We start from the raw sequence: 18,097 nt of genomic DNA on the forward strand, positions 1-18,097 counted from the left end.
CGAGGGCTAGGCCTCGTCCTCAGGGGGCCCCACGGCAGGCTGCCCGTGTGGCTGGGCTTTGGATCAAGCGATGGGGAGCGGGGACAGGGACGTTCACCTGGAGGGAAGGGAGGGTGATCCCACAGGGGACCCCCCCCCACCCCCACCTGGAAGCCCGGGGCGGCCGGCGAAGTTCCCAACGGAGGAGGAGGTTGTCGCCACGTGGGATCAGGAAAGGCTAGGCAGAGGGGACATCCCTCAAGGGACAACCCAGGCCACGTGGCCCAGGAAGAGTTGAGAGGTGGGAGGCACCTTCCGATTCCTGGGAGTGCCAATTGCCCCCAGGCGGGAGCAGCGTCTGAGTGAGGGCGGCAGTGAAGGGCAGGGGAGTCTTCCAGAGCTGCTGGACAGCAGCCGCCTGCCCCGCGTCTGTATCTCCAGCAGCTCAACTAGTGACCTCAAGCCTGTTTGGACCATTCAGTGTGAATGCAGCTGTCATGGTTTAAGGCTTTCATCCTGCCTTCCCTGTTCTCTGTCCACCTGTTCTTTTTTCCTTTCCCCTCTTTTTCTGCCCTCTCTTTTGTGAACAGATTCATCTTTTGTGATTCCATTTTATCTCCTTTGTTACTTTATTAAGCAGAGCTCTTTGATTTTTCTTTTCTTCCTCTGTCTTTTCTTTTTTTAATTTTAGAAATGAATTCTTTCTGCTTTTGCATGTCTGAAAACTTTGGTTCCCCTTCACTTTTCAGATATGTTTTCACTGGACACGTAACTCCAAGTTGTTTGTCTTGCTATTGTGGTTTGGTATTTCAAACATTGCTTCACTGCATTGGTTTCACTGTTTCTGACAAGAAATCTGCTGGCATCCATATCTTCGATCCTCTGTGCATCATATAATGTCTGCTTCTAGTGTTTTCTCTTTACCACTGGTTTTAAGCAGTTAATCACACAATGTTCTTTGGTGTAGTTTTCTTCAATTTCTGTGCTTGAAGTTCATTGAACTTCTGGGTTCCATGGGTTTGATAGTTTTCCTGAGGGGAATTCAGGGTGGAGGAAAACAGGATACTGGCCCTAGATAGCTAAAATGGAGGTGTTAGTCACTCAGTTGTGTCCAACTCTTTGGTATCCCACGGACTATAGCCTGCCAGGCTCCTCTGTCCATGGAATTCTCCAGGCAAGAATACTAGAGTGGGTTGCCATTCCCTTTTGCAGGGGAATCTTCCTGACCCAGGGATTGAACCTGGGTCTCCTGCATTGCAGGCGGATTCTTTACCCTTTGAGCCACCAGGGAAACCCCAGTAGTCCTCAGTAGGGTCCCCAAGTAAAACATTAACGCATGGCTTTTAGGTTGTGCAGGGTTTTGTTTTGCTTTTCAGTCGACACAAGGTTTGTCCTCCAACTTGCGTGAGCTCTGGGAACTCTTCCTAATATTTTATCTGTCTTTAATTTTTATCAGTTTGATTACTATGTGTCTTGGTGTGTTCCTCCTTGGGTTTATCCTGCCCGGGATTGTCTGCACTTCCTGGACTTGGTTGACTGTTTCCTTTCCCATGTTAGGGAACTTTTCAGCTATTATCTCTTCAGGTATTTTCTCTTCCCATGTTAGGGATCTTTTCAGCTATTATCTCTTCAGGTATTTTCTCGGGTCCTTTCTCTTTCTCTCTCTTCTCCTTCTGGGACCCCTATAATGTGAAATGTTGGTGCATTTAATGTTGTCCCAAAGCTCTCTTATACTGTTTTCATTTCTTTTTATTCTTTTTTCTATATTCTATTTTGCTTTAGTGATTTTCACCATTCCATCTTCCAGGTCGCTTATCCATTCTTCTGCCCTTGTTATTCTGCTACTGATTTCTTCTAGGGTATTGTCCATCTCTGTTGTTTGTTCTTTAGTTCTTTTACGTCTTTGGTAAACATTTATTGCATCTTCTGCATTCTTTTTCCGAGCTCCTGAATCATCTTCACCATCATTATTCTGAATTCTTTTTCTGGAAGTGAAAGGTTGTTGCTGAACCACAAAAGATGCCAGGATTCTTGGCCTCCAGAGGAAAAGAATTCAATCTGGGGCCAGTGATGAGGCTTAACTGCTCAGAGCTTTTGTGTAATAAAGTTTTATTAAAGTATAAAAGAGATAGAGAAAGTTTCTGACATAGATGTCAGAAGGGAGCAGAAAGAGTGCCCCCTGCTAGTCTTCAGCTGGATGTTACATAGCTACTAGCAGTCTGCTAATTAGAGAAAGGAAATGTCTCAAAACTCAGAGAATGGCACCAGGCCCCTCACCCACAACATGCCTTGAGATAACATTGGCGCCAGGTGAGTCATCCCGGGCATATAAAATGATTGACATGAATCTTGAAGAAAGGCGGATTTCCATACAAATATACAGTTTCATTAACACAGATTAGGAGAACAATGTAAGAGTATAACAAACTACTTTGTCAAGTAGGTTCTGAGCCTTTAGGCAGAACCGACTTGAAGAGCTCAGAATCAACTTGAAGACAGAGTCTAGGGTAAATGCAAAGTACATTAACATAGCTTAAGACAAATATTTCCATAAGAAAAATGCATTCATTAGCTCAAGATTTAAGACAAGTTAAGTTCAGGTGGTACCAGGTGTCATTATGGCAACACAGAATTTTAAGAGAAACCTCTTTTTAAATTTGTATAGAGAAGGGGAAAAAAAATATAACACTAGTTTTTTTCCTCCTGCTGCTTAAGAGAGAGAGAAAAAAATGTCTGACACCTGCAGCCTCTTTCCTCCGTTTGGAGACCCCTCGCCTTCCTGCCTGTTACCCTCTCAGAAGATTGCCTATCTCCACTTCATTTAGCTTTTTCTCTGGGGATTTATCTTGTTCTTTCATCTGGAAGACAATCCTATGCTTTTTCATTCTGATTAGCTTTCTGTGACTGTGGCTTTCCATTTTGGAGGCTGCGGGATTGTAGTTCTTCTTGCTTGCTTGCTTCTTGTAGTTCGTCTGCCCTCTGGTGGATAAGGCTAAAAGGCAAGCTTCCTGACGGGAGGAACTGATGGCAGAGAAAATTGGGTCTCCCTCTGGTGGGCAGACCATACTCAGTAAAACTTAAATCCAATTGTCCGCTGATGGGCTGGGCTCCTTCCATGTTAGTTGCTTGGCCTGAGGGGACTCAGCCCCGGAGTCTACAGGCTCTATGGTAGGGCTAATGGCGATTTCCAAGAGGGCTCACGCCAAGGGTCACCTCCCGGGACTGCTGATGCCGGTGTCCCTATTCCCGTGGCAAGCCACTGCCAACCCTCACCCCCGCAGGAGAGCCTCCAACACTCACAGGTAGGTTTGGCTCAGTCTCCTGTGGGGTCACTGCTCCTTCCCCCTGGTTCCTGGTGCACACGAGGTTTTGCCTGTGCCCTGAACAGTGGAGTCTCTGTTTTCCCCAGTCCTGTGGAAATCCTGCAATCCAATCCCGCTGGACTTCAAGCTCAGATTCCCTGGGGATTGCTAGTCCATTTGCTGGATCCCCGGGGAGGGAAGCCTGATGCGGGGCTCAGAACCTTCATAACTGTGCAAGAACTTCTTTGGTGTTTTTCTCTCATTTGAAGGGTGCCCACCTGGCGGGTGTGGGATTTGATTTAATCATGATTGTGCCCCTCCTACCATCTCATTACGGCTTCCCTGGTGGCTCAGATGGTAAAGCGTCTGCCTGCAATGTGGGAGACCCGGGTTCAATCCCTGGGTTAGGAAGATCCTCTGGAGAATGAAATGGCAACCTACTCTAGTACCCTTGCCTGGAAAATCCCATGGACAGAGGAGCCTGGTAGGCTACAGTCCATGGGGTCGCAAAGAGTCAGACACGACTGAGCAACTTCACTCACTCACTATCATCTCATTATGGCTTGTTCTCTGTGCTTGGACATGGGTATCTTTTTCTGATGGGTTCCAGTATCCTCTGATCAATGGTTGTTTAACAGCTATTTGTGGCTTTGATTCTCTTTCAGGAGAAGATTATCAAACATCCTTCTGCTCTGCCATCTTGAGCCAATCTCTTTTATTGTTACTCTGGCTGCAAGAATAACTTTTTTTTTTCACAGTGACTTATGATCCGATCTGACTGAATGTTCTAAACTCTCTAATATTTTTTGATGGAACTTCCTAAAAGCAAATTCTGATGAACTTCTTTTGATCTTTAACTAACTTTGGGGTGCTTCAGAGGACTTTTGAGGCATCCCAAAGAAAGATATTAAACTAACTAGGTCAATTTGGTATGTTAAAGGTACATAGGAAGTGAAGTCGCTCAGTCATGTCTGACTCTTTGCCACCCCGTGGACTGTAGCCTACCAGGCTCCTCTGTCCATGGAATTTTCCAGGCAAGAATACTGGAGTGGGTTGCCATTTCCTTCTCCAGGAGATCTTCCAGACCCAGGGATTGAACCCCGGTCTCCCACATTGTAGGCAGACGCTTTACCGTCTGAGCCACAAGGGAAGTACTGTCAAATAAGTAATAAATCTTCTCAGGTTATATTGTATGGTAAATGTTACTAATGGAGATAATCTAGAAATTATATAGAATTCATAAAGATTTGATATGTATTGGTAAAATGTTATCAGTCATAATTCTAGTTACTATCTTAATCACATGTCACAGTAGTAACCAAGTTACCTTGTCAGTTTCATTGTAATCAGATTTTATACATGCCTTCTTGAGCCTTTTTCCATTATAGAAAGCTATAGTTTCACTCTGATGCCTTCACAAAAATACTACCTCTTCAAGATTTATTGAAGAATCTTTCTAAGATTAAAATTAACTAGATGAACAAATTTTGTTATTAACAATGAGCTGATACCAGACTGGAATCTGGCTTTCTCTCTCTGTTAAGAGAACAAAGTTTTCTTGGAATGCAGCTTTTAACAATAGGCTATATAAACTTATTTGCCTTCAAGTGATTTACATTTGTTTTTAAAATCCTCTGTTACTTTGATAGAGTAAATGATTATTATTTCACAATGATCTATGAAGATTATGGCACACATAGATAAAGCTCATTCTGTGCCTACAAAAAATTAACCCCTTGTTGTCAGACTTTTGCTATCTTGATATTCTTAAAACACAACAACAGTCTACTCCTAAATCAGGGAATTTAAAATGAATAAACCACAACTATAAATTTTTTTAAAATCAAGGGTATGGGAAATCAAAGACGGCTGCTTGGCTTTTTCTCAGCTCCCTGACAAACCTCATTCTGTTTGAAGGGTTAAAGCCTTCCCTGGTTTCAGGGCTGATGTCCTCACAATGAAAAAGAAAAGGTTAGAAAATATGTTTCCCACCTGGAATATAATTTCTACAATCTCCAGTGATCAAGACACCCACTTAACTGGACAAATCATAGAAACCTTAAGAAAAAATTCACAAACTTCTTTTTTCTTTTTTTTTCACAAACTTCTTGAAATTATCCCTGTCACTATGATCTTCAATCATTAGGCATGGTCAATGACACGAACAGAAAATCTGGACTCAAACAGAACAAAGATTAATTATATGGGATTCAATGAACAGCTAAATATGATTATAATTTTTATGACTTGTCGGACATACTAATGGCTTCTAATCATTGTTTTTCTGATATAGAAAAGCCCTTTTCCTCAAGCAACTTTTGATTTATAACAATTTGGTATAACACCTGTGGATAAAATTAAAATATTCTTTTCTCTCTGCCTGATTTCTTAAAAAACTGGAGATCCTTGAGGTCTAAACAACTTTATCAAGTGAATGGAAAAGACTGTCTCTTGACATATACAAGAATCTAGATATTTAGTCCAGTTCAGTTCAGTCACTCAGTCGTGTCTAACTCTTTGCGACCCCATGAACTGCAGCACACCAGGCCCTCTGTCCATCACCAACTCCCGGAGTCCACCCAAACCCATGTCCATTGTGTCAGTGATGCCATCCAACCATTTCATCCTCTGTCATCCCCTCTCCTCCTGCCCTCAATCTTTCCCAGCATCAGGGTCTTTTCCAATGAGTCAGATATTCTGGGTACAAAAAAAAGAGATGTGTGTATTAGTCGCTCAGTTGTGTCTGACTCTTTGCAACCCCATGGACTATAGCCCTTCAGGTTCCTCTGTCCATGAAATTCTCCAGGCAAGAATACTGGAGTGGGTAGCCGTTCCCTTCTCCAGGAGATCTTCCCGACCCAGGGATCAAACCCAATTCTCCTGCATTGCAGGCAGATTCTTTATCATCTGAGCCACCAGAGAAGCACAGGTAAAATCTGAAGGCTTAAAAGAGCCTGTATGAGCAATTACATTTATATGAATAAGCAGGCCATGTTTATTGAAACCAGACTTATTTGGAACAAATCAGCCTTGATTTGGCTGAATTTAATAAAAATGAGGATAATCTAGAGAGAAAAACTTTGTTTCAATAGTATACCTTTGTGGATATTGAAGTTTTGTATTTACTGAGGCTTTGCTATGTCCAAGACGACTCCTTGTTGCTCTGTTAGGCTATTATAAAATTTAATTAAATTAGTAGAAGAATATTCTAAACTTGTTTCTGAAGCCAATCACAATAATCTACCTTCGGATGAAGATCAGATGCCCTGTGAGTTACAACTAAGAGATTATGGACGCTGGAAAAGGCATCCTTTAAAGGACTGTCTTCAAACTAAATAAAAGGACCCATATCAGGTACTCTTAACTAGTACCTGTGCAACAATACTGAAGGGAACTGACTCTTGAATTCATATTTCCCACTTGAGAAAGGCCTGTGCATTGGACTGTCTATAGAAAAGACTGTTGACCCCAAAATAACACCCATATTAAGAAGAGAAGAAGACAACAACAGTAGAAGACAGCTGATTTTAAAATTTGGACCAAGCCTGTAAGAACCATCCAACTAATTCAACTGCACTGTCTACCAAATGTTTGTCTTCCTATCAAAATGGAAAGTTATTGTTTTACTTTTAACCATGCTTTTGACCCCAATATTCAGGATTAAAAAAGAAAATTCTCTAGTGAAGCTGTCACGGAATATAACTATTCATGACACGTATCACTGCTTATTTTAAGTGCACTGCTTAAAGCATGTGTACAATGCTTGTGTGACAATTGGGGATAAATGATAAAATGTATAGCCTACAAGGCATTTCCCCATTCACATATCTCTGAGCCGGTTCATGACATCTGATTAGTTTTGCCCCCAACATGGACAACTAGGCAAATATGTAAACAAAGAGGTCTAGCACTGAGGGAAATAAATGGACCCAGAGCAGGTAACCGAGTCACTCTGGCAACATTGGAAAAATATATTGATGGCCAGTGTCATTTATGGAAAGATTTGCAATCAAAAGGGGAAAATGATGGAAGAAATTTTTGCATATTGAAGTATGGGAAATCATTCTGGCTTATACATGATTGTTTTGAACTTTAGGCTAACCAAAACATCCTGTTTGTGACCTATTAAACATGCATTTACAACTGCTTTAGCCATTAAAAATTACATTAAAAAATCAGAATGGAATAACTGTGGTTCAGACATCCAAAGTGGAACTAGATTGTCAGTGTGGATATGGGTTCAGACATATTTCTATATTACTGAAAACTTGAGTTCTCTAAACTTTATCAGACTTGAGGACACCATCCGCCATTTTTAAAACTGTATCTACTAGCAGCTGCCAATTGCAACCTTATGGTCTTGAGGTCTTCTTGTAACTATGAAATCTTTATCCTACTGTAAAAACAATAGTTTTTGAACTGTGGTGCTGGAGAAGACTCTTGAGAGTCCTTTGGACAGCAAAGAGATCAAACCAGTCAACCCTAAAGGAAATCAACCCTGAATATTCATTGGAAGGACTGATGCTAAAGCTGAAGCTGAAGCTTCGATACTTTGGTGACCTGATGCAAAGAGGCGACTCATTGGAAAAGACCCTGATGCTGGCAAAGATTGAGGGCAGGAGGAGAAGAGGGCGACAGAGGACAAGATAGTTGAATGGCATCACTGACTCAGTGGACATGAGTTTGAGCAAACTCAGGGAGATAGTCCCTCATGGACAGAGAGGCCTGACGTGCAGTCCATGCAGTTGCAAAAAGTCGGACAGGACTGAGTAACTGAACAACAACAAAAGCAGTAGCAAATGAGACGACTCAACCTACAGACTCCCAGCAAAGACTCCTCCGTTACTGAATATGTGTAAACAGGAAACACTCCAAAACTTACATTTCCTGGTTGCCATCAAAAAACAGGAAGGCTTCTTTGAAAAAGACTACAAAGGTGTGTTTTAACCATTATCTTCATTGCAGTATGTCTAATAATTTTCACATGGTTGTCCAGGTACTAGAGCAAAGCAATCAAAGAGATACAATATTTTCTTAATACAAAGTATTAATGTTAATCTTGGAACTCAAGATTATTTCCAACTCTGTGTCCATTCCCCAAATTAGGCAGAACTATGCCCCACTTCAGCAGGACGTAACCAGAGCAGTTGTCATCCCATTCCCTAAAGAGCTGAGGAAAACTGAAATAGAACAGAAACCAAGTTCCTCTGCCAAGTTTACAATTAACCTCTCAATCTAGAACTTTCTTCCCTTTCTTGTTCTGCATCTGTTCCTCCTCAAGATTGAGGAATACCAAAGAAAAGGTGGGACTTGAAACCATCTACAAGACCCTGTATCCTTGTCTTTGGAAGTAAAATTCTGACTCAGGAGTTAATAATTGGGAAATGTGAAAATGTAGAAACAAAGAGTAGCTGTTGGGTTGGGGAACTGGTAACAATTTAGGCTGTAATTCTGCCCCATAGCAGAATTACCAAACTCCCAGCTCCCTGAAAGATCTACATGAAGGTCTGACACACATTCCTCATTTGTTTTACAGGAAGCAGATCCCCCTCCCCCACTTAGATGAAAACTGCTGACCACAAGGACATAGACCCTACACTGTTTGAAACTGGAAGGTTGATGATGCTTCAAACTCCACCTTGACACCAGCCAATCCAAGACTTGTCCATGAGTTGATTGTGCTCCTTGAACACTATAAACTCCTCACCACTCCCTCCAGGGTGGGCCAAACAGTCTTGAGGGCACTAGCGCACTGTGGCCCCCTTTGCCTGGCAAAGCAATAAAAGCTCCTCTTTTCTACTTCACCCAAAACTCTGTCCCTGCATTTCTATTTGGCAGCAGTGAACAGAAGCTGAGTTTGGCAACACCCTAATTCATCATGATCTGAGGATGAAGGCCACAAAACACACAGGGTTCCACACCCTTGTGTTTATTTTATGCCTCATTAGATTGTCAGCTTCATGATGTCAAGAATATTTGGGAGTGTTTGTCAGTTTTATCCCCAACACCTGGCACCTGTGGCATCTCAGTGATTATTTGGCAAACAGGGTGACCAACCATTCCAGTCCATCCAGAGAGAGTGCCCACCTCACTTTGTTTTTTTGTTTATTTTTTCATTTATTTTTATTTGTTGGAGGCTGATTACTTTACAATATTGTAGTGGTTTTTGCCATACATTGACATGAATCAGCCATGGATTTACATGTGTTCCCCATCCTGAACCCCGCTCCCGCCTCCCTCCCCATCCCATCCCTTTAGGTCTTCCCAGTGCACCAGCCCTGAGAACTTGTCTCATGCATCCAACCTGGGCTGGTGATCTGTTTCACCCTTGATAGTATACTTGTTTCAATGCTGTTCTCTCAGAACATCCCACCCTCGCCTTCTCCCACAGAGTCCCAAAGTCTGTTCTGCACATCTGTGTCTCTTTTTCTGTTTTGCATACTGGGTTATCGTTACCATCTTTTAAAATTCACTTTGGAGGCTCAGTGCCTAGGGCCCCCCAAATGGCTCAGCTCTTTGAAAGAAAAATAAAATTTAGGGTCATACATTTCCTTATGTATTCTTTTCTCACATTAGAAAAAAAAACTTAGGGCCCACGAAAATCTTAAATTTTGCCTTAAACATTATTATTAATGTTTAAGGGATTTATGAAACAGTGGACTCCTTTCAAGACTTGCTTTAACCCTGTGTTGGGTGGGACCAGGTGTGGGGAGGAGGCCCAGAGATGCTGGATGGCTTGCGGAGGTCACACTGCAGGTAAAGGAGGGTCAGGTTGGGGACCCAGAAGCCCGGTCCAGAAGTCGGTTGCACTCCACCCCCACCCCTCCCTGTTAAACTGAGTGGAAGGAGGGGGCGCAGCGGGCTGCTGGGGTGCGGGGCTGACTACGTAACGTAACCCGTAACCCGGGGTGAGTGGGCGGCTGCGGCTGCTGGAAGCAGAGAGAGCCAGGCAGGGCCAGACGTGTCCCGCGGTGCGCGTGCGTCTGAGCGTCGCGTGGGTGTCCCCGCGGGGCCTAAAGGCCTTGGCATCATGGACTGTTGCCGGGGGTCCCAGCCCCGCAGGAGGGACGAGCCCGCAGGCGGGCGGGGCGGGGCGGGGCGGGGCCTGCAGTGAGGTCACCGGCGACTGGCGGCTCTGCCTCGGGGGCGGCGACGCGGCGTGGTCACTGCGGGGCGCACGGAGGGACGGCCGTGCTATCAGACCCGAGTTGCAGGGGCTGGAGAGCGGCCGCAGGTGAGTCCCAGGCTTAACGGGGCCTCGGTGTGGTGAATGAAGGTCATGGTTGAGGTCATCCCCCAACTTGGCACCGCAGTCGCGGGGGTGCGGCTCCCCGGGAGGGGGCGGGGAAGAGCTGACGCTGCAGGCCCGGCCTTACTCAGACTTTCGATACCCCGAGGGGGACGCCTGGAAAATGGGTCATGGAAGACGGGTTTGTTGTTCACTGGAAGGGGAGAGTCTGATTTAGCCCCCTTTGGCGCAGAGGCGGGGCTGGACTGTACCCGCGCAGGGAGGGAAGTCACGCAGGGAGGGAAGTCGTAGTCGGATTCGCCCAGAGCCTGTCTGGAGAGGGGGCATTTCCGTTCCAAACAGCGGATCCGGCTGGGAAGTTCTTGTCCTGCCCAAGGGCCCCCCTGCAGACTGGACAGAGCTGCAGCCCACCAATGCCGCGAGCCCCTCAGTGGCTGAGGGCTTCGGAGGTCTCCCAGGAGAAGGGCCCCCAGCTGGGCCCTGAAAGTGGGGGTCCATGCAAAGACACGCCAGGGGCAAAGGGGAGGGGAGTAGTGAGGAGAGACCCACTCCTCAGGGCCCAAGGGCACCCTTGTACTCAGGGCTATGGGTGGGAGAGGGCTGGGTGCCAAGTTCCCTAGCATCCCTGCCTCAACCGTCCCCAGGGAGGGTGTGGGTTCTGGTCTAGCATTCAAGCTTTCCCCTCCAGTCTTCACTTGGCACCCCACCCTAACTGTGGCACTGCCGCCTCTGGTGTGCACAGGTCTTGCCCTTTTACAGGCACTTGTGTCTCTCGTTGGAGTGTCCCCCGTGCTTCCTTCTCATCTCATTCATGTCTCCTCCTCCAGGAAGCCTTCCAGGCTGAGCTGGGTGGCCCCTCTGCCCAAGCCCCCTGTGGGTCCCTCAGGCCCTGCTATGACCTCCGCTCCTTGTTCCCCTCTGTGCAGGAATACAGCGCCTCCAGTTGACCAGGAGCTCCGGGAGGGCAGGGGGTTGTCCCACCTGCTCTGTGCCCTGCCCCAGCCCTGGCCTGAGTTGAATCAAGGACCAACTGCTCTCCACATCCCTGCTCCCACTCTGCCTCTGGCCTCCGGCCATGACGCCCCTGCTCACCCTGTTCCTGGTGGCCCTGGTGGGCCTCCCTGTGGGTAAGATGGACAGAGAACGGAGGGAAGGACAGACCTACCTTTGGGGTCATCCAGGCTGAGTTGGGGGGATGGTGGCAGAAATCGCAGTGACCACCTCTCCTTCCAGCTCTTCTCGGGGAAGGTGATGGGCCCCGGGGGCTGATGGGCTGGACGAGGGGCTTCGCCCTGTTCTCTGACCCCCTGTCCCTGCGGCCCCTCTCCGGCCCCAGCCCAGGCTCTGGACTGCCATGTGTGCGCCTACAATGGGGAGAACTGCTTCAACCCCATGCGATGCCCGGCCATGGTCTCCTACTGCATGACGACGCGCACTTGTGAGTTCCTGGGATGCTCCCCCAGCCCTCTCTGGGGAGCACCGGGGCGGGGCACGGAGTAGTGTGGGGGAGGCTGAGGAGGGAGGCTCCTACCTGCTCCCGGATCCTTTCTGGGAGCCCCAGGTGGAGGGGAACCTGGCCTAATGGCCCTGCATGCTCGGGTTGGCCCCTCTCAGGGTCCTGGCCTACCTTCCCTCCCTCTGCAGACTACACCCCAACCAGGATGAAGGTGAGCAAGTCCTGTGTGCCCAGTTGCTTTGAGACCGTGTACGACGGCTACTCCAAGCACGCGTCCACTACTTCCTGCTGCCAGTATGACCTCTGTAACGGCGCTGGCCTCGCCACCCTCTCGACCCTGGCCCTGGCCCTTATACTCTTGGCCACCCTCTGGGGTCTGCTCTAAAACCAGAGAGGGCAAAGCATAGCCCCACCCTCTCCCCTAACACCCCCCACCCTCCCTCTGCCCTCCCTGACCCCCCAGCCACACCCAGGACTGTCTGTTGACCTCCCCCAGCCATCCTGGGGTCTGCTTCCCAGTTTGTAATCTGGTTTCCTAAAGGCTGATGGTTTCCTAAAGGCTGACTACACCTCCCAAGGCTTCTGGCTTTGACGAGGCAAATAAGCCTCTCCTCATCCAAGGACTGGGACGAGGGCACAGCGTGCTGTTGGCCCAGGAACACTGATTTGAAGGGGCCCTTTGGCCCCTCTGCCTTGTAGGTATGCTGGAGGGGGAGGGGCGATCGGGACCCGGAGGTGGGGGCCGGATCCAGGAAGCAGGCTCTCCGGGGCTCCAGGAGGGCTGCCTGGGGCGGAGAGGGCTGGAGGGCGGAGGGAAGCAGGCCTGGGCCCCTGGGCTGTGCCCTCCTTCCAGGCAGCCCTGGCAGGGGAAGGACTAGCTCGGACTGAAGAGGCCCCCGAAGGCCCTCCCGATCCGGCGCCGGGCCCCTGCTCAGGACGTGGGTCCGGACAGATCAGGCTATATTTGGAGCTTGAGAGCTGATCCCTGGGCTATTTTTGGGCCAGGAGGGAAGGGTGCTGAGCCGCAGCCACCCGAAGCCTGGTCTGCAGCCCTAAGCAGGCCTGGCGGAGGGCTCCCTTTCACGGAGTGAACTCTTGCCGGGTGCCCGAAAGGATTCGCCCAACCCCGTCGGACACGCGGGGGCAGGAGGGCGGGCGGGAGACGCCCTCTCGGGGACGCTCGGGGCCGCACCGGGCGAGGGCGGACTGGGCCGGCCGGAGGGGCGCGGAAGGCGGGCTTCGGGGGAAGGGGAGGCCGAGGACGGGAGGAGGGATCACAGCAGAAGGGTCGGAGGCCGCGCTCCCTCCGCGCTCAGCGGACGTTCCCTCGCCCCTGGCCGCCGGCGATCGCACCAGTGTCCCGACTGAAGGGGGGCGTGGCGCGCCGGCCTCGGTCCGGAAGGCCGAGGGGTTTCGCGGCCCCTCGACTCTGACCCCGCCCGCGGGGAGGGCGAGAGCGCTCCACCGGCTGGAGCGCTCCTGCCTCATCCCTGGGAGCGGCTCTCAGCTGCCTCCAAATCACGCTGGGTCTCGAGATCCCCAGGGACCCAGAAAGACAGAGTCGCTCAGTCGTGTACGACTCTTTGAGACTCCACAGACGGTAGCCCCCAGGCTCCTCTCTCCTTGGGATTCTCCAGACAAGAATACTGGAGTGGGTTGCCCTGTCCTCCAGTGGATCCTCCTGATCCAGGGATGGAACCTGGGTCTCCCGCATTGCAGGCAGACTCTTTACCTTTTGAGCCACCAGGAAAGCCCAGGGACCCAAGAAAGCTTATCATTTAAAGGGTACCCACCCCAGGTGAGCCCCACACCTCCAGGTTGCGGAAGGCCGGGTCTGTCCGCGGAGAGGAGCCTTCCAGCCAGCACAGCCCGCGTGTGCCGGATGGTGGCAGACGGCCCCATGGGGGTTGTCCCTGGAACTCAGAAGTCCTTGGCCACTAAGCGTGGCCCCTGTCAGGGGGACCTGTGCTGGAGATCCTTTCCTCAGAGCTTCCCTCTGAGACCCCCAGACATCAGAGACCTGGACGCTTTGGGGAAGCCGGCGCAAGAAGTCCTTAGATGGGGCTGGGTCAGACTTGGCAGAGGGCCTCGAAGCAGAAGGAGCGGCGGGTGGAGTGTTCAGCCCAGGGAGCGACCGGGTACCCCGCCCAGTCTGTGTGAGCCCCTCCCTGGAGGAGGCTGGGAGGAAGCCTGACCACTCCACCCCCAGCTCCTCTTCCCAAAGACCCCCAGGAGTGGGCCACCTCAGGGAGGAGACCAAACCCCCCGATGCACGTGCAGGCTGATAGCGGGGGTGGGGGGGGGGGGTGGGCAGCCGCGAACAGACTGCTCTGTTGACTCAGCAGGAGAGGCCCGGGAAGCTGGGTCACCGACCGCTTGTGCAAGGGCTTTGTCCCGGGGCTAGTGGCTCCTCGGCTAGACCGGGTCCTCCCTCCCCCCGCCCCGTTCCAGCGAGGATGGAGTGGAGCCCAGCCTGGCCCCATGTGGGCTCTGAGCCGGGATCCAGTGGCAGCTGAGAGTGTTGTGTTGCGGGGGGCGGCGCGTCTTACTCCTGCATCCATCTGTCCACGCTGATCTGGGCCCATGCCAACGCCCATGGCACTGCCCCAGCTCTGGGGACCAGTCTGCCTACACCACCGCCGCAGACGGTTCCGCCTGGCCTGGCTGGGGGAGAAGCCCAGCGTAGAGCCCCGGAAAGGTGTTCCGCTCCTGCCCAGGCCCGGCCCCCGGGTGGGAAGTGTGTGGCTCTGCAAAGGCCGGAGCACCAGCGGGGCCCTTGGAAATCAAACGGGTAAACTTGCCGGGACTGACTGACTAGAAGGTTAGTAACTAACAGCTGCCAGTTCCCCTGCAGTCGTGGCTCTAAGCGCTCCAGCACAGCCCTGCACCTGGGTGCCGTCACCTGCCCCTTTCACAGACGGGGAGACTGAGACAGAGATGAAGTGGCTGCCCAAGGCGGGCTGGACTTCTTGCCCCTCTCCACCGCACCGCGGCCCCGCCCCACCCCCGTCCCCACAGCACCCCACCGCCCTCCCGCCCCACCCCTACCGCACCCCGCCGCACCCCCATCCCCACAGCACTCCGCCCCACCCCCACCGCGGCCCCGCCCCACCATGCAGGTGCTTCTTCCATCAGCTGGGAGAGAAAGGGGAAGCCGGGAAGGTGGGCTTATAAGTTTAAGAGGACTTTAGCATGTAAAGTAATTATAACAGCTTCAGGTCAGGAAAGCTTAGAAGGAGAACATTGGAGCTAGGTGTGAGAAGCCATAAATGCCACAGTCAAGGGGTTCAGCCCTGTGTGTGGGCGCTGGACCGGGGTGGAAAGCAAAGAGGAAGGCAGAGGGGCGCCCAGCACGGCAGGCTTGTCTGGCCCAGACCCCTTCCCCACCTGTGTCAGGGCCGTGGGGCCCCCAAAGAAACGAGAGCCTCTCGGGGCGGGCGGTGCCCGAGCTCATCCTCGCAGCTCTTGGCGGCATCTCAAGTCTGGAAGCAGCCTGCGCGTCCCAGTAGCGGCTGCCTGAGCAGGTGACGGCCCTCCGTGGACCGCCCTCCCTGGGCTCCTGCGCCATCCATCCATCTGGAGTCCGGCTGAGAAGCCGGTGCCAGAGCTCTGACGCAGAAAGCGGACCGGGCCTGGCGCCATCGTAAGGAGGGCGTGGGTGCCCCATTGTGGCCCTGTGGCTGGTGCCCGGATGTGGACGACATTGCAGAGGGGAGGTCGGACAGCTGCTTCTCCTCCTCCCTCTGTAGCGTGTGATTTGTGGTGATGTACTTCTTCACGATTCTAGCCTCTGAGAAAGGTGGAAAGAAACTGAAAGGCCTCTTTCCTTTTCATCCCAGCGCCCCCACCCACCCGCCGGCCCAGTTTGCTGGGTCCTGTCGCTCAGGCTGACCTGGAGCTGCTTGTTCATGTCTCCAAGCCCCAGTTGTTCTGTGGTTAAAATGAGGTTGATAGCGCCCACCACACTGGGGCCTGGTGAGAGTGAGGAAGGTTGTGGCTGTAAGTGCGCGCCCCGGGCCGGGCACACCGGAGGCCCCAGGGGGATGAATGGACAGACAGATGTACGGATGGTGCCCTTTCCCTTCAGTCCACTTGCTGAGGTCCAGGCACTTCCCAGGCCCAAGCCCCAAGCCCTGCAGCTATGGGGCATGGAATCGCCTTCAGGCTATGGCCCCCGACTGTGTACACCGGAGCCGTCCTTTGTACCTCCTCAAATCAGTGAATAAATGGATGAATACGTGTACCTGCTTTCTTTCAGTCCTCACCAGCCACCCAGCTGCACTCAACCCCGGTGGTCTGGTTTGGCTGGTCCTGCTGGCTCTGTCCGTCCTAGACTCCCGCCTACCCTGGTTCTCCCAGTCTTGGCCCTGGAGCCAGCCCTGGCCCAAGGCAGATGATGACCCAGGGGAGGGGAGCCAAGCAGGAGAGGCAGGAGGACCCCCATGGCTCACTGGGACCAGCCCTGGTTCTGGTTCCCTGGGAGCAAGACCGACCTACCAGCTCACCCAGCTGGCCCCTGGGAAAGGCTGAGGGGCCTGGAGAGGAGGCAGGACCCCAGGAACCCACCCATCACCCAGCTTTCTACTCCTGACACCAGCTCTTCCTCTGCTGGGGGGCAGGGTCTGAGACCGACCAGCCCAGAGGAGCCCACCAGGTAGAGGGGTGGACAAAAACCGCTCTCAGGCTGCCAGTGTGGATACACAAGGGCCCCTGGGCCAGCAGGACTGGCCCCTGCAGACAGCCACCTCTGCTGCCCCCAACGGCACGTCGCCCGTTTTGGCAGAATGGCTTGCCTGGCACGTCACTCCCAGGAGGTCTGGCTCCTGCTCTCAGGAGTGCTCTTCCGGGCTGGCACCCATCACGGGGCCCCTCTTAAGAGCAACAGCCTTTCTGCTCTTGGCCACCCCACCCCTTCCCAGCACTGGGCAAATACCCACAGGCCCGAGCAAACAGTCAAGATCATGACCATCCCAGGGAGGCAGGCCTCTCAAGCCACCGCTTCTGGAGGGAGGCCCACTTGACAGATGGGAAAGCTGAGGACTGTGCTCTGTGGCTCTCTGGAGGACAACTGGTCCATCTACTCACTGCAGGCTGGCATGCTGGTGAAGCTTCCGCTTTTGAGGCTTTTAGATTCATTTGCACGTTTAGGGACAGGAGTGGACTCACAGGCTCTGATGTAGGAGATAGGTGGGCTCCAGGTTAGACATTCACAACTGGCCTCCTGTTTGCATCTCCGGAGGCAACAGACAGGTGGGCTCCAGTTGAGGCATTTACAGTCAGCCTCCTGTTTGCCCTCTGAAAGGAAAGTAACAACAGAAACAGGGTAAGTAGGCAGTGTTTGTCTCTTATGAATGTGTTAAGGCAATAGTCATGGCAAGGACAGAGAGGTACAAAATCCTGTTTGAGTAAAGGCTGAAGGGATCTCCGCTTCCCCCTCTTGGAATAAGGGAGACACTACAAATGCACAGAAAGGCTCCTTGTGGGTCAAAAAGTAAAGGGGTAACTCCAGACCATAATGAGTCTTGCTCCTCCCAGAAGCCTTCACTTCGAGATCCATCTTGGCTGACAGGCGTGTGCGCATCCCAGGGGAGGGTCCCAGGATAAGTCAGGTGTGGAGAAAGAAACCAGATAACTAGCCTGAAGGAAGAGAAAGACCCATAAGAACTGATCAATAGAAATGACTTAACAGCCTCTTTAGAGGGCTCCTCCTCACCAGGGGGGTTGCCCACACCCTTTCTATCTGGGTGTGCCTCTCTGCCTTGCTTCTATCTCAGCGAAACAAACCATTTCTCTATGTGTCCTCCCACTTGTTGCTGTCTCTAGTAATAAACTGTGTACCTGCATTTACAGTTTCTGCCCACGTGATAAATGCATTTTTCACAAGGGGCAAAGATCCAGGGAAAAACAGCTTCTAGCCTCCAACCCTTGCTGGTTTGGTGGCTAGAATCCCTGGTTTTCATTCAGGCTCCTCGGTTTCAATTCCTGGGCAGGGAATTAAGATCTTGCTTCATGCCACTGCTCAACTGCTGCCTCGCTGAGATCAAATGGTGCCGAAACCCCCTGGGGGTGGTGGGGAGGGGGGTGCAACCTGGGAATTAAGGTAAAGTTGCA

At 51.3% G+C, this 18,097-nt stretch overlaps 1 protein-coding gene across 1 annotated transcript; it reads left to right on the forward strand.

The window, feature by feature from the left end:
• Positions 1 to 10,253: 10,253 nt before the first annotated feature.
• Positions 10,254 to 12,544, forward strand: LYNX1 (Ly6/neurotoxin 1). Its single transcript, XM_061123090.1, has 4 exons — positions 10,254 to 10,515; positions 11,457 to 11,657; positions 11,867 to 11,968; positions 12,175 to 12,544. The coding sequence occupies exons 2-4, from the start codon at positions 11,606 to 11,608 to the stop codon at positions 12,369 to 12,371; spliced, it is 351 nt and encodes a 116-aa protein (XP_060979073.1). The 5' UTR covers positions 10,254 to 10,515; positions 11,457 to 11,605; the 3' UTR covers positions 12,372 to 12,544.
• The last annotated feature ends 5,553 nt before the right edge of the window (positions 12,545 to 18,097 follow it).

Source organism: Dama dama, chromosome 21, assembly GCF_033118175.1.
Source record: "Dama dama isolate Ldn47 chromosome 21, ASM3311817v1, whole genome shotgun sequence".
NCBI lineage: Eukaryota > Metazoa > Chordata > Mammalia > Artiodactyla > Cervidae > Dama > Dama dama.